General features: G+C 42.4%; 1 protein-coding gene across 7 annotated transcripts in view; it reads right to left on the reverse strand.

Annotated features, from left to right (window-relative positions):
- Positions 1-2,226: 2,226 nt before the first annotated feature.
- Positions 2,227-23,389, reverse strand: part of AMOTL1 (angiomotin like 1) — a 161,462-nt gene continuing 140,299 nt past the window's right edge. For 5 of the 7 annotated variants that reach the window (XM_019530313.1, XM_019530318.1, XM_019530316.1 and 2 more), the window contains 5 exons: positions 16,785-16,975; positions 14,923-15,048; positions 9,620-9,846; positions 7,731-8,003; positions 2,227-6,820 (listed from right to left, as the gene is read on the reverse strand). In XM_019530313.1, the coding sequence (XP_019385858.1) occupies positions 6,714-6,820; positions 7,731-8,003; positions 9,620-9,846; positions 14,923-15,048; positions 16,785-16,975 (924 nt within the window). In that variant the 3' untranslated portion in view covers positions 2,227-6,713. The remainder of the gene's footprint in view (positions 6,821-7,730; positions 8,004-9,619; positions 9,847-14,922; positions 15,049-16,784; positions 16,976-23,389) is intronic. The other 2 variants (XM_019530314.1, XM_019530315.1) reach the window with 2 other exon arrangements.

Genomic DNA, 23,389 nt, shown 5'->3' on the forward strand with positions numbered 1-23,389 from the left:
GCTTTCCTTAAAAAAAAAGTTTGATCCTTTAAGAAACCTGGAGCTGAGAAAGGATAAGAAATCAGAAGGCAATTAGAACTGCAAATGTATTCACTCTGAAAATTCTCAGAATTTGTAAGCTGACTGCATGATTTTGTGTGGGACTTGACTCATAATTTTTTCATAGTTGGGATGACTGTTCAAAAATAGTCCTGTAAGACTATTTTGATAGCCTTACAGGACTATCCTGTAAGATCAAAGACGAAGTTAGCTGCATTAGTCTGAAGTGAGGCAGGAAGGAGGCTGGATATGCACCTTCCAGACTAATTCAATCAGAGATGTTTTTAGTATAAGCTTTTGTGAATCCAAGCTCATGAAAGCTCATGCTATATACATCTCTAATTTAGTTAGTCTCTTAGGTGCAAATCAATCCTGTCTTGGATCCTCTAATCCATTCCCCTGTTTGTACAGAAAAGGAGAAAAATCCTCTAAACAGTATCACTGGGAAAATGCAGCAATCAGGGATTTTAAACACTGAAAAACTGTTTGCTAGTTCATTTGTGTGCATTGCTGTCAGTGATAGGATGTTTATGCAATGCATTTAACCCTTCAGAGTCTGGGCATGATGTAGGAGCTTCTCAAGCTCAGTTGGTATTCCTGAAATGCCAAAGCAGGAGCACTGTTCCAACATGTGATAAAGTCCTCTGTGGTTTCTAGCTGGACAATTTTTTTGACACAGCTTCCTGTGCTGATTTCAGTCTCCTATTGTTTTTTGTCTGGCCCAGTTCATTTCTTACCATGATCTCAAGCTGCAAAGTTAAGTCCAAAATCCAGAGTCCAGCTTTTTTCCAAAGTGACAAGCCACATTCTTCCAAAGGCCAAGATGTTACCTTATTTTTCGTTGCTGGCAATGCCCACATGCACTAAAAATATATACAGCTGCTCCGCATTCAAGACAGACCTAAGATAGGTGAAACCAGCTCAGCGCTGAAGCTTGTGCTTACTGTATGGGGCATGAGTCGGCTGCGTCGTGTGTGAGAGATGCAATCTGCCCTGGAATCAGTGACATCCCTGTGTGTCTGCTGACACATGCTAATTCCAGGGTTACTTTGAACAGGTGCAGGACAGCCAGTCAAGAATGTGGCAGGCAGACGGTGAGATGCCCTAAGTGGTTTTCATACCTTGCATATACGGAGCTTCTCTGGAGTCAGTTCAGGAATTTTCTAATAGACTTATTCAGGAGCATGTGAGAGTCTGCTGGGCAAATCTCAGCTACTAAGTGCCAGATGCTCCTGGAAGCTCCCCTTCCTCCTGGCCTTACTTTCTGTTAAATAAACAAACTTCTTCCAAGGGGTCTGCTCCTAGGAAGTGCTGAGTACTCTCAAAGTCCATATAACCATGCAGAGTTAGACTGTGATCTCCTTAGAGAAGATATTGTTACACTAGTTCATACGGCCTCAACTCATGGGCGACTGGTGCCTCCTGAGTCTGGGGGGGACACCTGCAGAAGCCGCCAGTAGCGTCGGCAGTAGAGCTGGCAAGCTCCTGCAGATCCTGCCAGCAGTGTCAACGGCAGGACGGGAGCTGGCAAGCATCCGCAGATGTCACTGGTGGTGGGGATGGCCCTGTCGGTGGGGGGGCATGTGCCCCCCTGTGCCTCCTATGTGTCGCCTATGCCCCAGCTCCTGAACAGGTGAAGCCAGGGGGAGTTTTGCCACCCTCTCCAAAAGAAGCTGAATCAGGGCTTATTTTAATCCATTGAGAAAAGAAGCCCCAGCTCCAAAAAGGTCTGAAATCACTGGGATTAAGGACCTTAATGAGAATCAGGTGCCTGAACAGTTTAGAAGATCTGAGCCAAAGCATCTTGTTTGCTTCTCTTTGCGAACGGCTTCCACATAGACAAAAGAGATGGATTCTCTCTGATCCGGGTCCATGTGTCTGTAGGGACACAGTTAGATTCTCTTCATTTTCTTGTGTTTGCTCTTGGCTGCACTGGCCAATCTCTGAAAGAGTTTGCTGTGCACAGGAGGTTTGTCTTGTCCTGGTCTTTCAAGGGGGAAACCAACTTCCTTCCCACTTGTCCTCATTGTGAATTTGCAACAAGATCAATAATACAGGGTTACTAAAAGAGAAGATGGATCTGGATCATTATTTACAGCTGGCCTGCAAAAATTGGAGAATCATTTAAAAACCCACAGATGACGTTTTCCTCAGAATGCTAATACACTGCACGCTGGAAGAGACAAGAAAAGAAACATTTTATACGTTTATTATATACAATATTAAGGCACAGGTTTAAGCAGCAAAGAATAAGAAAATCTTTGGCTGACCAACAATATCAATATTTGCTGTGGGCGACACAATGTTCTTCATTTCCCCACATATGTACAAATAAACCTCCAGCTGTACAACACTGTACACCAACCATTCTATACAACTGACCACAATAAAAAATGACAATATTTTACAACCAGTTACTGATGTCACCTGGAATGGCTACAGCACAATTTCACAAAACACAATACAAATCAAACAGTTGTGATTGACAGTAGCAACATCATTGCACTGGTTGGCTGAGGTTAGGTGAACTGACTTACCAACAGCAGTACTTTACATAAAGTCCACTAGTGATCTAACTCAGGGTAAAGATCCATTGCTCCCCCTTTGCACCAAAATAAAAATGAATCAAGTTCAACAAAACCATTAAGAATGTCCCTCTACGTTCAGTTCAGCTACCTAAATCTGTCTACATCAGAGGTCTGTAATAAATAGGGGTGGTTGGGGGGAGGTGTATACAAACAAATAATCTTGGGCAGTATCAATTGTAAACACAATTTTGGGTACTTGAAACTGGAGGGAGTGATGTATAGAGAGGGAGAAGGAGAGCTGTTTTTTAACTGACCTAGAGGAGAAAGCTGCACCACTAAGGAATATAGTAACTGTGTGAAAGCATCAACATCAACATCATGCATGTTAACAGAACTCTGGTTTTGCTGGACGACTAGTTATATACATGTACAGCATTTATTAAATAGTTTGTTCTGAAAAGAAATAGTACAGCTAGCAATAAAATACTCAGCAGACCAAAGGACTAAAAAGCATTCCTTGGATAAAATCCATTAAGTGAAACATTTGTCATGGTTGGTTTTATCTTCATTCCTTTGCTTTACTTGTCTTCCTCTTAACGGGGCAACTCTGTACTTGCAAAAGGATAACTGATGTGAGTGAAACACCAAGATCAGGAGCATGTTAAATACCAGCACTTATTTGTTGCCACATTGAGGCTGCACATTGAACGCAGAGACTTTAAATTAACAGAGAGAGGAAAAATAAAATTATTTTACAATGCATATATTAAGCTGCATAAAGTCTTCAAAAGGTTTACACATTCTGTTTGGCAAGACAAAGCTTCCAATACTTAAAACATACACAGATTTCTGTTTACTGAATAACCTATCAACTAGGTCTTTGTCTAACAAGTGCAAAAAATCAGAAAAAGGGAGACACTGACACGTGACGACTACTATGTACAGACAAAAATAAGTGCATAGGTTTAACAAACTAGTTCTGTTCAGGAAAAGGGTCTCTTTGCTATGCACTATTCCATGTTGTATGAAATGCAGGGCTGGCTTTGGCACCTGCATACCTTGTAATCACAATATCTTCTGTTTTCAATGGAAGCAGAGTGTAAAGTGGTTGCAGTTTTTTGAGAGTATCAAGAGCTGTTTCTATGTCTACAAGAAGGGCCCAATGTGACTTTGGGGCCAGCTCTAATGACACAAATGACCCCAAATAGGTACCTGCAAATCTTTCCCTGCTTTGTGCTGCTTCCCTTGAAAGCACTATCACCCCCTTTTCAATGCCACATCATTTCTAGTGTCAGTGGGGTAAAGTAGCCAGAAAGTTGGGGAAGAGTCAACAAAATCCTGAAGAGGAACATCTACCCATCAGCTTCAACAATACAAAGCAAAACTGCATGCAACTGGTAGCTCCGAACTGATAAGTTGTGTGTCTGAACTGCTCAGCAACTCACACACAAGAAAGACGCATTTAAAATGAGAAACGTTCTATCTTGGGGAAAAAACAAGTAGAGAAAGAGACAGCAGCCAAGCAGAAAATAATCAATTCAACTTTTGGGGCCCAGTCTTACATGCCTGAAGTGCTCCAGGCTCCCACTAACTCAAACAAGAGTTGGTGGCACTCCAGGAATGCAGGGCCAGACCCTGGGTGGTTTCTGTTTCTTCCAAGTGAAAAGTGGGGAGATGTCAGGGTTTTAAAAACCTCTGCCAGGTAGGAAAGCATCACCATTTCTATTTTGCAGGTTGAAAAGCAGCCACATGAAGGAAGAGTGATTCCACAGTGCATTGCTTCCATCTAAGGTCAGTGAAATACCACCAAGATAAACACCAAGGTAAAAATGGTGCAAAATGGTAGTGAAAGGGATCAGGAGAAATTAACTGACTTGCCCCAGGAAACAGGACAAGACAGTGGCTAAGCCAAAGCAGCACAGAAAGGGTCTACACTTTCAGTTCCACATGGTAGGCTTAGCCATGCGAATCTCTCCAATAATGGGAGTGGGCTGAAAAATGGTCACTATGGTTAAGATGCTATTTGTTTTGGGGAGACTCTTGCAAAGTTTGGCCCAAATGTAATTTTCTTGTTTTCATTTTGAGCAAAAAACATCCAGCTCTGATTGAACGGAAAAAGAAAAAGCCCATTTTTCGTATTAAACAAAATTGCTTGTGACCTTTCCTTAAGCAATCAACCTGACTGAAAGATGAATTCCAGCATAGCAATAGCCTGCCATTGAGGAGCTCTGCATACAGAGCCTTGTTCCACAGAAAACTTGTATTTGAATAAGTGCTAGAAGAATCACATAGGATGAAATTCAATCCTGTGAAGAAAGCAGTCTTGAGACCCCTTTATATAGTGCTTGTGCCATGTTAGTCCCATCTAAGATTTATTTTAAGGGCTCACGTGGGCCTAGGTCTATTACTGGCACCGCTGAACAGCAATGTGTGACACCATCTACGAACAAAAATTAGGACAGGCAACATCCATTAACTTTTAGGCATGTGTAAATATACACATCCACAACACTGAAATATGCCAATCACAATACCTGAAGAACACTCAGCTGATGAATTATGTAACGTTAAACATGTATGTGTGTTGGGATTAACGTTCAAGGCCAGTCCCCTAATCCTGATTCACAAATAACAAGTGCTTGAGTGAGACAGGACTACAATCAGGTGCTGTAGAAAACAAGGCAACAAAATGAACTGTGTATGCAGTCATGAGAATCAATTCTTACACCGGCTTGTGGGTGGAGACCATCAATGATTTCACTGAGAGTTAGGAACCTCAATCTGGCCGTCCATTCCTACACACCAATATCTAACAGAGGGGAAATGTAGCATTTCTTATCCCAAACATTTTGATTCATCTGTTGTTGTTATTTCATACATATTAGAAGCTTGATTTTGATCTCATCAGCAAACAGATTAACTCCATCAGAATCAATGCAAAACCAGTTCATAATCGTGGTATTTTCCTCTCAACTATACTCTCCTCCTGTTCCTAGTAACCATTAGCTAAATTTCACCCTGTTACATGTTCAAATTCACCCTCCCTTACATCTGGGTACACCTGGCAAATCAAATTTTCTCCACTGACAGTACAACAAGCTGGAGCAGTTTAGACAAATATTGCCATGTATTGAAGTATTACTTTAATGAGCTATAAGCTTATCTCAAGAGAATATAATTGGCAGGGTCTCTTGTTGCTACCTGCCACGCACTCGATGCTAACTAGTCCACATTCTGTGCAGCCACTGACTCCAACTACATCCTGAGTAAAAGCTTCTAGCACTTTTCATATCATTTGCTGCTAAACACAGTGAATGTGTGTGTGTTACAGCTGAGTGAGCTCTCCTCATTTTTTTTAAGAAACATTTCTCGTAGGAGTACTACAGATTGCTCTGCTGGAATTTGTGCCTCTTTAATCCTCACCTGCAAGAAAATTCTAGCGAAGGACTGCTCTTGGCAAGACAGCGTTTTAGGCAAGTCTTGAATCTAAAAAACACAAAGGATTGCACTGTAAACCTGATCCCAAGACTTACACTGAGGAAATAAACACATGACCTGTATGTCCAATCAAAATAAACCGACATGGCTTGAAACAAATACTGATAATAGCTGGGTAGTGCATGATCTACACTCAAGGATTTATTCACTATGACTATTTGGTGAACAATTTTGGATAATGACTAAGTCTCAGAAGAGTGTAAACTTCTGCTGGACAATTCACAGACTCCCACTGACTTTTACAGAGCCAGGATTTCACCCTCAGTCTTTGCTGTAGCTAAACAGTAAAACAGAACAGCATCTGGAACATCGTGTATGCATCCACTATAAATATTAAAGATACTTGTTCTTTACATTAGAAAATGCAGTTTCCTTTTTCTTTCACCTTCTCATTCTCGATCCACATTTCACAACCAGTGCTCTTTTGTTGTTAGAATATCCCAGCCATTCATGTTCATTTTCATTACCCACAATCCCATGTTCACAACTCTTTTCTCCCTCTCTGGTTCCAAGTCAAAATCACTCCAAACTCTAGGCTCCTTCCAGATCCAAACTTTCTTCATCTTTTTTCAAACTCGTATACCTAGTTTTAAGATTTGCACAATGGCCTCCTTTGACTTGAACAAGTGCTAAGGAAGTTCTCTCTCCTCAGATAAGGACTTCCATCATATCTGTGTCAGGAAACTCAGGCTTGTTGATCAAACTGCTTACTCGGGTTTTGTTATCAAGTGGCTTCCCATGGCTGGGGGTGTTCTCTGTGATAGGGATGAAAGAAAGCAAAACTTGATCTCAGATGCACCAAAACATTTTCTAAACCTAATCCAAAATCTGTGTGGAGGGAAAAAATATTCACTATCTGTGGTAATGTTGAAGTGATATTGTAGCCATGATAGTCCAAAGAAATAGGCACAAGACAAGGATTTTTGTTTGTGATATCTTTTATTGGATGCACCATGCAGTTGATCCAAAGAAAGATGTCATTCACAAAAATCGTTACCTCTTTCACTGTACATCTGAAGGCCAAAATCAGCCCTGCTAAGCTAACAAGAGCGAGATCTGCTTTTGCTTGTGTGTTAGAGTGGAACAAGCTGCCAGCCACTTATGCCCTCTGGGACAGAATTCCTGTTTTAATGCTGCAGTTTTGCAATCTGGAAACATAATCCCTTTCTTTTGCAACTTCTTTCAACATAGGAGGTTTTCAGTGGCACACTGAATTTCCATCAAGGAAGGGTTTAAGCATATTTTTGGAAGAAGCTGATTCTGAATACTCTGCATGCCGTGGTAATGCCCCTGATGTTTAAAATGGTTTGAACTGGGACAATTCTCCAAAAAACATTTGCTTAAATATATGAACTCACTTTCAATATTTTCAATGTGTGAATCCTTATAGTATTTTTGGCAGCATAAATAATTATATTTCCTGACATTTCAACAATTTAGTGGAGCCTTATGAAATTTAAATCCTGAAAAGTGAAGTCTGAAAAAACCAAAGCATGTGAGTTGGTCTAATCTCTCTCTGTCAGTGTAATAACCATCAGACATTTATATCTATTAGGTGTCTGCTTACCTACAGCTTTCCTTATAATCTCGCTTTCAAATAGTATGTAGCTGTAGTCTCCATAGTGTCTACACACTACCTATATCATGAAGATTGGCATCACTTACCCACTTTTTCTCCAGTGCCCTTGGCCCCGGTGTGCCTCAGGGCAGGACTGTTGGACGGGGTGGTGCTTAACCTTCCCCTGCCTGGGAAAGAGGCCGTGTTTGGCCAAAAAAGCTCTGAGCTTTTGTCCGTCTGAGTGCTGCTGTCTTTGCTTCCTGTTTTAGCATGGGAGGCGCTCACCGGTAATGATGCAGTTGCACATGACAGAGAGGGAAGGGGAGGTGGCATCGCTGGGACTGATGAATGGTCATGATGATCCTTCCCTAAAAGCAACCCTAAAAGACACAAGGACAATTATATCAGTAAAATCAGGAATGGAAAAGACCTGCTCCATTCCCCAGCAAATCCTCTTCTCCAGACAAGACAGTTTCCCCAGGAACTCTGATTGGTGGCTTTATCCAGGCTAGTTTTAAATACCGTATCTCCATCAAATTGTTGTCCACTATCCAGCTACAAAAACTGTTCTTAAAATGTCCCTCAGAGACTGCCTCCTAGCTCTCACCACAAGAAAGATTTTCATTTTATTCAGCTTGCAGAGTGATTTTTCTGGAGTCCATAGAAAAAAATGTTCCAGTGGGGGAGAGGGGTCAGGAATAGTGAGAGATGCACCTCAGTGCTCAGCAGCTTGGAGACTGCACAAGCTTAAGGAACGAGCATACAAACAAATTACGCAAGACAAGGTCCCAAGTAAAAGATGGTAAGTCAGCTTTCATTTAACATAGAAAGGAAGCAGAAATGGAGAGGTTTTGCAGAGCTGTGGACACCTGGTAAAGCACTTTGCCCTGTGCTGACTTGTTTATGTGCCCAAATCTGTCCTCAGATGTGTGCTTCTTCCCTCCTCCCTACAAACCCTATAGTGTTTCCACCTTCCTCTTCTCCCTGTGGTTTCCTAATGAGCATAACCGATCAGTTAAAAGTGCAGTATACCACCTACAGCAGCTGCTACAGGCTCCCTCTTTTCTTTCCCTGAAGCCTTGCAGAGTAGAGATTGAGGCAACCTGACTGAGCTACCAGGGAGGGAAGGAGAATGAAGGTGCTAATCTCAGTCTTTCACTTCCCCAGCTTATCTCCATATACATTCCTCCCTTCCCCTACATGACAAGGACGGCACCAGGCCCTGGTTTTGAACATATTACCCCTCACTGTATCTTGTTTCATTGCTGTTTTTCTTCTTTGTTGGTGTTTACGCTATTATATAAACCTTTCCCCAAGATGAACCCACTCAGTTCTTTTTCACCCTTTTTCATAAAACAGTTGTTTCAGAAGAACAGCACTCCTGCAAACCCTTTGTTTGCTTGTATCTAGCTGCCTCAGCAATACCCTATAGAGAGAGGATATCACTGGCCTGCAGTTTTGCTTGCTTGCTGAAAAAACTGCATTCACTCTTTTCCCTTTTTTGATGACACATCACATTACAAACTCCTGTCTAACGTGTCTTGTTTAAGTTAAATCCAAATGTTCCTACGCCAGACAAGATGTTTACTGCTATGAAGACTGCAGATACTTTTGGCTTGCCTGCAGCAGTGAATCTCCAAAGGATATAGCTCTCCTGGTACACAGGAGTATACAGGAACACTGTGGCTTAGGCTGTATTTGACTCTCCGCAGCTTCAAGAGCTGCCATTTTCTTTTATTCCCATTTTGGCCAGAGAAGGATTTTTGCTAATGAACTGTAAGGAAATATGAACTCAAGTTTTTCAAAATGGCCCAGTAAGGCTTTATTTTAGCTCAGGAATAGAACGTGGGTTCTTTTTCTGGGAACACTAATCCAACAAGGATTGCCTAGGACAACGTGCAATCATTCTAGCCACTTCTTGATTCAGACAGAAAGTTATCCTTCCTTTCTCTGAAGGCATTTGCATTGCCAGTATCTAGCTCAAACTGCAGCTCACCTATGCTACCTTTCCAAGTCTTCTCTTCCTTCTTCTCTTCAGCAATCTGGTTGCTGCTGAGAGAGGTCTGGCGGGAATGTGCCCCTGTTGCTGCAGCAATGGATGGGACCGATCGAGCAGGTCGTAAGCTTGCAGTGTCAGTTTTCCCAGGATCCTTTCGTGAACGCTGCTGAAGGACCTTGATCATGGCATCTTTTTCAATGATTTTTGCATGGAGATTCTTTATCCTGCCAAAATATGAAGGTTTGCTTACAGAGATGGAAAAGAATAGCTAGATCCCAGCTACTCCCTCCCCCTTGTCTTTGCAAGATTGTTCCCTGCAGCATATTCTTAGCTGCTTTGTCCTCTCCAGTTTTAAGTAACTCAAGCACTAAAACTTCCACTATTTCTTTTGTGGGACATTGACAGAACCTAATTAAGCATTATTTCTTAGCAACTACATGAAACTGAGATGCTAATTAAACTGATCTACTGATATGACTTTAATAAACTAGCAGGAATAAATTGAACAATAGCCTGAATATGCCATGGACTGTTAAAGCTACTCAAATTAGTAAATGAGCAATTATGGTTGCTCCACTATGTTAAAAAGCCAAATCCTGTGTTGCTTACTCTGGCAGGTTGCTATTGGAGAGTTTGTTTGGTTCCTGGTAAAGATCTTAGGATTTGACCCTATAGTCATTTGGCATAAAGATTTTAGTAAGTAAACAGTGTTGCTGAAATCTCTTAAGGCCCAAAACAACTACCACTGAAATAGGTGAAAAGATTCAGTGAGTTTGTTTGCTCCTTAATTTCTGTTAAATGGTGTGGAAACAATCAACAATCCTTGCTTCAAAGTGTACAGCAGCATTCCACTACAGACCCTGAAACTAGAAAGAATCAAATTATCTGAGAACAGGCTGGAGGAACGATGGGATGGAGAATCAAACTGAAAAAGTTTGACCCTACAAACAAAAAAAAAATCATTCTAATGAAAACGGTGCTGGGCAGAACTTAATCAAATACAACAGCAGGATTTTGGGGTATTTAAAATTGAAATGACATGTAAATACTACATAAGCACATGATGGGAGGTAGAAACTTTTAAGGTCAGAATTTTCAAAATCAAGTGCCTAATTTGCCCTGGCAGCATAAAATCCTTATCCATCTTTAAATGAAGGTAGTTTCAAAACTCCCATCATGTCAGTGGAAATAGGATCAGATCTTCTGTACATGTGTGCATGCATATAAGAACAGGATCATAGGAAAGTAGGGCTGGAAGGGACCACACAAGGTCATCTTGTCCAGTCCTCTGCTCAAGGCAGAAGCACCTCGGACTAAACCATCCCAGCCATGTGTCTGTTCAACCTGCTTTTGGGAACTGCCAAGGAGAGGAATTCTTCTCTATATAGCCTGTCCCAATGCTTGACCACCCTCATTGTCAGAATCCTTATCTCCAACTTAAATTTCTTGCTGAAGCTTGAGGCCATTGCTCCTAGTCCTGTCCCTTACAGCCATAGAAAAGATCCCATCTCCATCCTCTGTGTAATCACCCTTCAGGTATTTAAAGACTGTTATCAAAACTTTATTTTTAACAATTGTCACTTCCTCCAAGTCATGTGCAGAGCTATGGACACAAAGATGGCTGGGCCCCTCAAATACGGCAACTTCTTCATAAGCAACCTGGAAGAAAAATTTCTAGAAAACTGCATGATCATTTGGAATACTTCTATGTTAACATCAACTTTCTAGATCCTACAATCCATATGTGGGACAGAACCCTACAAACTACTATTAGAAAGCCTACAGACCACCATACCTATGTCTACAAGACCAGCAATCATCCCAGGCACATCAAAAGGCTGTTATGTGTAGCCAGGTCCTCAGATATCAGTGCACTGGCTCAGAAGAGAATACTTGTGATGCCCACCTCACCAACCTAAAATGTGCCTTTATACAACCCCAGTAGTGAGACAGACTGTACATTTGAAAGAGCTATCCAAATACCCTGCAGTAACTTGGTACAATATAAAAAGAAACCCCCCTGTTCACCCCTGGTGGTGACCTACCACCCCATACTGGAACTAATCCAGAAGAATCACCAAACAATTACACCCCATACTCAACAAAGTTCAGACCTGGAGAGAAATATTTCCAACCCCTCTGCTCTTGGCTTTCAAACATCCCCCTAACTTTGCCTAACTCTTCATCAGAAGCAGTCTCCACTATCCAACATACATCAAGCGGAACCCAGCCTTGCCTTGGCAAGAAATGCTTAACCTGTCATCAGTCAGTGTGTTAGAGGCAATATCTTTTATTAGTCCAACCAGACAGTTGGAAAAAAATTCTTGATTTGTAAGCTCTAGCACACTGACTGCTTGTATCCGTAGACCAACATGCCTACAACCTTTATTCCTGTAACCTGTCATCACATCTCCACTACCACTACTATCAACTCCCCCCGTAAAGAAACCATCAGTATCCATGATTCCTACACATGCCTTTCCCAAAATGTAATATACTTGATTTAGTGCATAAAGTGTACTCATGGCAACTACATGAGGAACATGAGGAGTAGCCACTTCCCACCAGTATGAACTCTCACAGGAAAAATATAAAAAATGAAGACATATACAAAACATTAGGAGCACTTTCTCAAAGAACAAACACTCCCTCTCTAACCTCACTATTCCCCTGCTCAAGCGAAAGCTACCCAATATCCTTAAAAGTGAACTTGGGAACAAAATTCTTAAGCTGGTTGGTTGGATGCTAAGAACCAAGTACTACATGGATATTGGGCTTCTTGAACATTATATTTTAAACAATGCCTGAATTCTTTCCCCACAAAGGTGAGAAGAAAAGTGAGAATGATCCTTTTTCCTTTTGATAGGCCATTACCTCCCAGTAATCAGCTTCCTTTCTTTTGCTAATCATGTGTCTGCTACCCCTGAGACTTTCTCTCAGCCCTTACCTTCTGTTTTTGACTATGCTGTGCTTGACTTCCTATGATCAGAGACCTGACAAAGAATGTCTTGCATTTGAAAGCTTGTCTAACTTTATCCCAACTACATAGTTGGTCAATAAAATATATGACCCTAAGAAATTCTTACCTGTAAAATAATTTTTGGATCATGACTACAACATCACTCTTACACTCTCAAATCCTTCCTCAGTCTTCTCTTCTCTCAAAAAAATAAACTTAGTTCTTTCAGCCTTTCCTAATAAATCTTGCCTCCCAGGTCCCTAATCATTTTTGTTGCTTTGTACTGGACTCTTTCCAAACTGTCCCCATCCTTCTTGAAGTGTGGGGTCCAAAGCTGGATACAGGACTGCAGGTGTGACCTCACTTGTACTGAATACCAGTATGCTGTCGGCCTTTTTTTTTTTCTTTTTTTTTTTTGCAGCAAAAGCACACTGTTGGCTTTTATTTAGCTTATGGTCTACTGTAACGCCCGTCTTTTTTTGCAGCATTGCAACCTAGCCAGTCATTCCTCAATCTGTATTTGTGTATGCAATTATTCTGTCCCAAGTGGAGGACTTTGCACTTGTCCTTGCCAAATCTTGGTTGATTGCCAACAACTTTTCCAGTCTATCTAGGTCACTCTGGATCCTAGCCCTACATTCCAGTGTCTGCAACTGCACCCAACTTGGTGTTGTGTTGTGTGCAAAATTGCCAAGTGTGAACTCAGTTCCATCGTTTACATAGTTAATGCAGATATCAGACGATACTGAACCCAAGATAGACCCCTGGGGGACTCCAGCTTCCAACTAGATGTTGAGCCATTTACGGCTACTCGTTGAGCCATAACCAGTTATATATCCACCTTATAGTACTTTCATCCAGTCTGCAATTCCATAGCTTGTTCATGAAAATGCTGTGAGGGACAGTGTGAAAAGCCTTGCTAAAGTCAAGGTATATCAAATCCACTACTCTCCCATCACCCATAGAGCCACCTTATCATAAAAGGAAATCAGGTTGTGGTCAGGCATGACTTGCTCCTGGTGAATCCGTGCTAGCTGTTCCTGATCAACTTGTTCTCCTGTAGGAACTTCCCAATAAATTCCTTGAGATTCCATGTGTGTGACAGATTTGTACAGTCAAACTGGTAACAAATGCATGTATTGATTTTCCACAGAAATTGGAATTTTTTTTTTGTATTAATCCTGTATGGATTTATCCTGTTGGGCTTTAATCCAAAATTTAAAATCATAAAGCAGATTTTTTTTCTTTTCAACATGTTTTTCAGTGAAATCCTAGGGAAAAATCATGGGATGTTATCAAATAAATATCTATTTTATAAAAAAAATAGTTCTGATTAAAATGTCTGACCAGCTCTAACAGGTATTTGAAAATACCATAAATATATTTGCATATTCATAACAGGAAATTGCATAGGCAAATGAATGGTTGCACTTTTAATTACCTAGTTGGGCATACATAAGCAGGGTGTTTTCATGTCACTTATGCTTGTATATGAAATTTTTCGTGCATGCAGCTTTAGAGCTAGGTTTGGAAGGTATGTACCTACATGCTACAATAAATTAAATGTAATCCAGATAGCTATCTATTTATCTGATCTGTAGATACTGGATACATATACATACACATATTTTAGATGATATGGTGATGGGTTGACTATTCAGCATTTATTAGTACAGCCTTGTTCTAAAAAGCAGAAGTTTGACTGACGTGCTACAAGCATTTTGCAGCCTCACACACCGGCCTCTTTTCACTCAGAATGATGGAGACATCTATTTGTAGGAAGGTCTCTCTGTAGCACATAGAAGGTTTAAATCCAAGCAGGAGAGGAGGCAGAATTAATCTAATCTCTTTTTAGCTTTCAAAAGCTGGAGACTGAAACTGAAATCAATTGGAGAGAAGCCCTTCCTTTAAGAGCCCTGCTACACATTCAAATTAAATCTGGTGAGAAACCAGCTATACAGCCATTATAAATTTTCAAGCACTATGTAGCTGGTTGGATTTTTTAAAACTGGGTAGTCATTCTTACTGAGTGATAATTATTTTTCATGTGCGGCTGGTCTAAACAGACTGCATGATTAACTAGTTAATTGTGTGATAATTTCTTTGCACCTGTGGCCAGTCTTAATTTGCACATGGGGATGGTCTAAATTTATTGTGCACTTAACCAGTAAATTGCATAATATACGTAACATGTAGCAGGGGTGTCAAAGTTACCAAGTGAAGGGCTAAACGGGTGTATCCCAGCTTATCCAGGAATCCAAATGGCAAGAACGCTGGGGATTGTACGAGGAGGCCTCAGCACAACTCCCACCCCAGTAAGTATTTAACAGCTGTCCTTTACGTGTATTCCATGTCCTGACACCGCCGGTTGGCTTGCACAATCTCCTCCTCCTCCTGCCATATCCGCACCTCCAGGGAACTCTCACTGTAGCTGCCATTCCGTGAGTGGTTCATGACTGAGGTATCCCTAGCAATACAAGACACAGCCAGGCCCCTTAGTGTCACTTGCTTCAACAAAAAGCTTGTGTCAATACAAACAGGCAGACAAGCTATTATTTTACCATTGCCATTACAAAGGAAATTTGCAGGTAGCACATCTGTGATACGCCAGGTATCACTGGAGAATGTAATATTCTAGTGAAACAAGCCTTTCAGTTATGGGGGGAGGAAAAAAAAAGGAAAAACAAACTGGAAGAGAAATGTCATGTTCCACAATGAATAAGGAAAGGACACTGTCAAGATAAAAATGATGGGCAAGATCCTCAGTCACTCTAAAATAGCATAACTCCATTAGTTTTAGTGGTTCACTGCTTATGTTGAAGGCCAGGCCTGATACATTAAATAAAATAATGCATTAATACATTAGCCTTGGAAGCCCAAGATTTCCTTTGAAATCAATGGCACAGTCAGAGAATTGGCAGAAAACCAGGAGAATTATCTATCCTGTATCTAATTTGCTTTCAGACAATTTTGTTATTTACTTCTTGCATATCATTGCTGGGCACTGAAGCAGAACAGGTCAGCTTTGCTTTCTGTTTGAAGTCTGCTTTGCTCTCTATTTGTCATGCACTAGAACAGGAGTGTTCAACTTCAGTGTCCAAAGGCTGCATGCTGCATGGGCTTCCTTGGACTGCCACCACAGGGCCAGCACAGCCCCCTACACCATGCAAGTAGCGCAAGCTCCTCCCTGCACTGTCATGCCAGTAGCATGAGCCCCCCTCAAGCCCTCTGCCTGCACTTGTTATGTGGGCAGCATAAGCCCCTCACCCTGTGCAGGCAACGAGCTCACAAAGCTCCCTCCCACTATCCCGTCCTGCCCAGTAGCAGGAGCAATGGAGAGAGTGGCAGCTGGGTGGGAGTCCGCAGGTCACGCAATAACCTCTTGGGGACCGCCAGTTGGACAACCCTACACTAGAACAACTCTATTGCACCTGGATTTCAAACACTGCAGGGGAATCTGTTCAAGACAAAATATATGAACATATAATTGAGGTTTTAGTGTAAAAAATCATGAAAAAAATCTGTTAGATTTTGCAAATCCTGATTTTGTTTTTCTGTTGTTTTATATTTTTTATAATGCAAAAGCTACATCTAGAATGTAAAACACCTGAAAAAGTCCTTTTAAGTATGATACAGATTCCAGCACACGTCGGCCAACAGTGATGATGCTTTGTAATAGCTGTTGCACAGAAAGTTTACAAACCATGTTCCCAGGGCACTCCCAAGTGTAACTGAGTCAAAGAAAGTTGTGGGTGTTATGCAAGCCCACAGTCAATGCACTCATCCCTTGGGTATATTACAATGCCTGTGTCTGAGTGAACTACTTGTAGAATTTAGCTGTACATGAAGGGAAGTTTGTTCCCGACAGCAGAATACTTGGATGAACACTTTCTTTCCCTCAGCAACATATAATCAGGTGTATTAAGATGCCTTCCTTAGAAACACCATTTATAGGCCACTGCTGGATGCTAGTCACTGGCTTGATGGACTACTGATCCTGAGCCAGAATGGCAAATCCTGTGTTCATTAAAGGACACTTCTGGTGGCCTTACTCCACTGAGCAGTCCCATTGCCATTGAAGGAATTATTTTCCTGATTAGTATAAGCAGTGTTTAGCCTTAGGCAAACACTGATTCCTTGTTATTATTCATAACTTCATTTGACTAAGCATGTTGTCAACTGCCTGAACCAATGGTACCTCACCTCTCTGTCGTAGCTGTGGCTGCAGCATTCATGGCAAAGTGCCGGATTGTGCTTTCCTCCAGATACTTCTGCTCCCATTTAGTCATGTCAGCTTCCAGAGCCAGAATCCTCTCCTCCTTTTCCCGAACCAGCTCCATCAGTGCTGGGGCATTATGCTCTGGCAGGCTGGCTGGCTGGTAGTTCCCATGTTTCTGAAAGAGGGAAAAAAAAACAATGATGGAGTCTCACTCCATCCCAACTTAAGAGCTGCAGGAATCTTTCCAGCAAAATCTTCTACCAAACTACCCAGGATCCTCCATGCATCAATATCCACTAAGGGTCCTAAAACTTTCAAAGAACTTGCTACTTGTCAGACCTAAGAGTTATTGCCCACAAGGAAAAATGGCTCTAGGATCTGTAACTAAACTCAACAGCATTGTGCAAGCATGTTTTTTGTTAAGAAAGTGATACAAGTGCTATAGCTGGAGAGTGTAAAACATCTAGCTAAGGATCCTCACAAAGTTTCTGAGCACTGAACGAGGCTGGCAGAGCTGGTGTCCACACTCAGAAGGTGGGGAAACAGAATCACAGAAAATGAGGGTTGGAAGGGACCTCAGGAGGTTATCTAATCTAACCCCCTGCTCAAAGCAGGGCCATTCCCAATGAGATTACCCCAGCCATGGCTTTGTCTAGCCAAGTCTTAAAAACCTCCAAGGATGGAAATTCCACAACCTCTCTGGGGAGCCTGTTTCAGTGCTTCACTACCCTCCTCGTGAGAAAGTTTTCCTAATATTGAACCTCCATCCACTTTGGAGCCCCCTTCAGGCAGCTGAAGGCTGCTATTAAATCCCTCAGTCTTCGCTTCTCCAGAGTAAATAAGCCCAGTTCCCTCAGCCTCTCCTTAGCAGGCATGCGCCCCAGGCCCCTAATCATTTTCACTGCCCTCCACTGGACTCTCTCCAATTTGTCCATATCCTTTCTGGACACAGTACTCCAGATGTGGCCTCAACAGTACAGAAGAGAGAGGAAGAATCACCTCCCTTGACCTGCTGGCAACACACCTACCAATGCAGCCCAGGATGCTTTTAACCTTCTTTACAACAAGGGCACACTGTTGGCTCACATTCAGCTTATTGTCCACTGTAATCCCCAGGTTACAAATGCCAGTCCTACTGTTGAACATGGTATATTAAAAGTTCATGTGGTAGTGAAATAGGCTGGCAGAGCTTGCATTTCTGCCACCTACCCATAAAGAGGCATGTGCTTCACAAGACTGTAAAATGAGTTGACATAAGCTGTGATCACACACCTGTAAATACAACCTGATTCATGGATTGCTGAACACACAATGAGATTCTGGGATAGACTGGCACGGGCAGTATATCTACTGCCTACAGCCCATATCAGTGCATGGGCGGGTAACCATTCCAGCATGCTCCACACTGCATGCATGCTGCACACACTGGACGGGGTTCTGGAGGGCACTGCTCAGACTTCCTCTCACTACCTTCCTTTTCTATTCTTCTGTCCCTTCAGACAAGTTCCCTTCCATCACTGCTTTCTATGATCCCATGATGCTAACTAGGACACCAGCTGTTCACCATGGGCTGCATGAGCTCTGTGGCATATTCCACACCTAGCATTTGGTAGGAAAATATGACAGTTCTCATAAAAGACACCTCTTTTGAGATATTTTATCACTCTTCTATTGTGTAGGGACAGTATTTGGTATAAGTATCACCCACAAAAATCCTTGCTTCTTCCATGTCCCTAAGAAGGTTATCTAGGAAACAGAAAAAAGAAAAACGCCAAAAAAGAAGCAAAGGGACATAGTATGCTAAAATAAAGCTGCAATTGGTAAGCTATTAAGGGTCATGAATGTAAATATATGCACATCACCGCCGGCTCCTTAAGTAAGAGATTCAGACTTTCTGTCTGTGTACAAATTTACAGACCAAACCTGACTTCTACAGCATGGAGCACAACAATGACACTTAAATAAATACTAAATTGTAGAAACAAAAAAAATCAGTGTGAATAAAGCAGTCTTTTCACATAATGGATAACACACTGATCAGTTTGTTTACCTAGACAAGGTCTCATTTAGCGTTATCTTTTGAAATGTCTGACCTCTGGACAAGCAAAACAAATACGGTTTCCTTTCAAATCTTTCTGAACACTGTGGATGAGAAAATGACACGCTGCTTATGCAAAACAGGGACGAGAATGCACAGGACCAGAAGTTAAAAGACCTTGGGTCCATCTACACACTGCTGTATGGTGATGTTGCTAAGGTGCCGTGCTTTAGATCAAGGCTCCTGTGGTGAGGTAGGGAGTGAGGCTGGGGCATGGGCTGGGGAAGGCATTGTCCAGCCAGGGTGCAGTGGAGCATGGGACAGAGCCGCGGCTTGTCTGGAGGGTGCGGGGAAGGAGAGGCCGCTGCACACAGGTGGGCTGCAGCTGTGGGCTAGGGCTAGTGCTGTGCCGGATTCTTCTTGGAGTGGGCTAAGCTGGGCTGTGCTCAGGGTGGAGCATGCACCTATGGGAGGTGAATTTTTGGGTGGCTGCAGCCTCGCCATAGTCCCGCTCTCAACACTGTTGCTGTACGCCCCAAACACAGCCTGGCCCAGCACCTGCTGGGAAGAGGCCAGCACAGCCCCGTCCCCAGCCTGCAGCTGCAGCCAGCTCACACCCCTAATGCAGATCATGCCTCCTTAAAAATTGGCTATCAGTATCGGCCCCAAAAATCTTTATCAGTGCAGCCCTAGTTTGGGTCCTATGTTCCTAAGGGACTGCTTCCTTTCTTATGTCCCATCACAATCCTTAAGGTCTTCCACAAGCAATCTCCTGCAAGTATCATCAATATGCCAAGCCTGCTTGGCAAAAATGCATGGAAGGTCATTTTCAGCAGTTGCCCCCCAGTTCTGGAAATCCCTCCCTTGAGGCCTGCTAGTACCCAAGCCTGGACATCTTTTGGAAGCTGTCAAACTGTGGCATGGGTGTCCAGGTCTAGAGTCACTCAGGGTCAGGAACCTGTCAGGATCAGGATAGGTGAGAAGAGTCTGGGGATAAACCAGGTCAGATTGCTGGGAGTTCAATCAGAGAGTAGAGTCTGAAAGCATGCCAGATCAAGAGCACTAGAGGAGTAGATGGAGGTTACCATGAGCCAGGTCAGAGAGCTGAAAGATCAAGCAGAGAACAAGCTGGAGGGACCATCAGAGCAATCATGGGTTAGGTACAGCCCTTTTGCTCAGACACTTTCTGTTCCTGCTCTGGGGTTTATATATGAGAAGTGGAGGGTCAGCTGACTCTAGACAGCCACTTCAGTGAGAGGGAGAGAGAGGAGAGAGTTAGGTCCCGCTGAGGGCTTCAGGCTGACCATGACCAGTCTGGATGATCAACTATGAGGCAACAGGCTGAGATGAGCAGCAATGTCAGCTAGGCTGAGGCCCTAGGTTTGAGGCCATGGAATTTTTTTCACCAAGTTGGGTTCATAGATGTTTTCAGGTCATTCCCATGTGTGGTCTGCAGGCCTGTATCCCTTCCAATCTATTAAGTAGTGCAACTTTCCTCATCTCTACTGAGTCTAAAATCTCACAGACCAGGTACTCCTCCCATCCCTGGATTGTTACAGGAACTGGCGGAGGGGAAGAATCCTCTATAGGGAGTCTAAATAGTGATAGGGTGTACACCAGGTGTATACCAGGTGCATGTATCTTCAGTGTCTGGAGTTGTAGTTTGAAGACTACCAGATTGATTTGGCAGGTTGTGTGGAAGGGGCTGAGGAAGTGGTGGTCTAATTTCCATGTGTCAGTGTGGACATGTTTGGTTGACAACCAGACTTTGTCCCACAAAACAGGCAGGCTGTGGCTGTCAGTGCTGGCCTGCCTGTCACTTACAGGCCTCTTTTGTCTTATCCAGGTATTGCATTAATTCCTCCTGGATTTTATGAATGTGGTATGCCCATTCTGTAGCTGTGGGGCTGTTGGAGTTTGTAGGTAAGTCAGGATGCAACCTGGGGGTAGAACCCAAAGTTCGCAAAGAATGGGCTCTGTCTGTTTGAGATATGCTTGGAGCTATTGTATGCAAATTGTGTGAACTTTAGGAAAGAGAATCAGTTATTCTGTTGAAAATTCAGGTAGTGATGGAGACAGTGTTTTAAGACCTGACTGGTCTTCTGAGCCTGGACATTTGTCTGGAGATGGTAAGCCAATGAGAGATGGACATGGACTCCCAGTAGGTGCATGGCTTGTGCCAGAACCAGGAGATAAATTGACACCTACAGCTCAATATGATGGCAGAGGCTGTGGACTGACAGGAATGCTGTTAGACCTATTTGGGCAACTCAGTTGAGATAGAATATCACCAGATACCCTCTAAACTAGTTCCCTTTTAAATTATAATATTCTCTTCCTATAAGCTGCCCTGAACCTTTGCTGGGAAGGACAGCATATAAATCAAATATATATGCCAGTGTTGTAGTTATGATAGCTCAGAAAATGTCCAAGGGGCAAGGATTGTTTTGCAATATCTTTTTTGGACCAACTGTATAGCTGAAAGAGCTGTTGGACAAGCTTTTGGGTACTGTACATAAATAAATAAATAAACTTTCTACCATTAATGGTGTTACTCCCAATTTACACCTATGTAACTGCAAGCAGAATAAGATCTTTTATTCTGAAGTCACAAGATAAACACCACATACCAGTGTACTCATTCACTACAGGGGTAACAGCTCCTAATTAAAGAAGGGCTATGGAAGCCAGAGTTTCTCAAGGGGAAATGTGTTAATTTTCTAAGAGTTAAAGCTATGTGTCATGCTTTATGTGTCTTTTTACACCATTCAGAAGTTTCTCTAAGTGGTGGTTTAATGTACTAGTGTATACATCTGGTGACCATCTGCAGCCCAAAGTCATATGTACTGGCTGCTAGCTACAAATTCTCTCAACTAACTCTTCATGTTCCTCTTTTTCATAAACTCCTCTTTACCTGAAATAACACCTGACAAAATTCAGCAACAAATACATGGTAAAAGGGGGAAAGACAGTTGCTTACCTAGAAGAGTAACTGCACTGTTAATATAGTTAAACTAAGCCTCCAACCATACACTTAAGCACAAAGGCACAAGACTGTCAAAAAAAACTCAGAATCTAAGGACATTTATAGACCCATGTACAATCTATCCCCATCCCTGTCCAATTTTGGATCTAACCTATGTTTGAATAATATCCCAGGGTGACAGGAGAAAGTGGCTCTTTGCAATCATGTAAAATATTTTGTACTGGTGCCAGTATTCATGTGGACCAAATGCCACCCTGTCTTACACTAGAGAATGTCTGAGCATCCTTCTGTACCTTGCCTCTTCTTAATAAAAGCATACTGACATTAAGGGCCTGGTCCTTGGCTGTATCCTTTACATTTGCTTGGACACACATGTACAAACAATGTTTTCTCCTCAAGCCCTCAGCATTTCTGGTGCAACAGATGGTTTTTGAAAAGAAATTTTGCAGAGTATACTGGCCCCTTCAGACACAGCACAGATGGCAAATCCAAGCTTTTGGTTCCAACAGTTGTGTTGGAAGCAGTGCTTTTGCATGGGCTTGAATAAGCCAAGCAAGCCAAGCAGCATCAAGCAATGGCACGGTAAAAATAATAAACCAATAACAATAAAATAAATAAAATAACAAACCAACCAGCCAATCTCCTAGTAAAAACCAGCAATTTAGGAAGGCATTGTCTAAATGAAGAAATGAATCCAAAATAGCAAGAACCTGACACCCACAGCAAGGTGACCTTTGATAGGAATGAAACTGACTGCCCAATCGCAAAATAAAATTAAAGATGCCATTTGCCCCTGTGTCTAGTCATGTATATTAAGCATCCAGGATTCTACTTCAGTGCTGCACACAGCCATAATGCAGGTGTTTTGATGATGCTGCAGGGAGTCAACAAACCCTTTAGAGTAACTGGTAAAAAAATAAGTCTTAAGCATGTGACAGTTCTCCAGAATGCACTGACATCAATTTGGCTATCCATTTAGTTAGAAACTGTCTGTTATATTTAGCAACCACAGAAGAGGCTTCATAAGCCAGGAATAAGCTGGGTCAGGGCAATGGGAGTTTAGCGAGCGTTGTGTGAGTACTTCCACACCACAGACTTGGTCAGCACAGGCTGTCACTCAGCACTTCACTATCTAGCCTTAAGTACCTTATGGACCTCTCAATAAGGAGGCCTCAACCAAGGGTCCCTCTGAATGCAGCCTGCAGATATCTAGGGCAGAGGTTTTCACAGATTTCATAGACATCAGGGCTGGAAGGGACCTCGGGAGATCATCGAGTCCAGCCCCCTGCCCAAAAGGCGGGAAGTCAGCTGGGGTCATAGGATCCCAGCAAAATAAGCATCCAAATTTCTCTTGAAGGTGTTCAACGTAGGTGCTTGAACCACTTCTGATGGCCCACCTTGTGGGCTCAGACAATAAAGAAATTCTTCCTTATGTCCAGCCTGAAATGGTCTCACAGTAGTTTATGACCGTTCGACCTCAACATCTCTTGGGGCGCTCTGGTGAATAAACATTCCCCCAGATACTGGTGGTCACCCCTGATAAACTTATAGGTGGCCATCAGATC

This window comes from Crocodylus porosus, unplaced genomic scaffold (genome assembly GCF_001723895.1).
Source record: "Crocodylus porosus isolate Cpor-Errol unplaced genomic scaffold, CroPor_comp1, whole genome shotgun sequence".
Taxonomy (NCBI): domain Eukaryota; kingdom Metazoa; phylum Chordata; order Crocodylia; family Crocodylidae; genus Crocodylus; species Crocodylus porosus.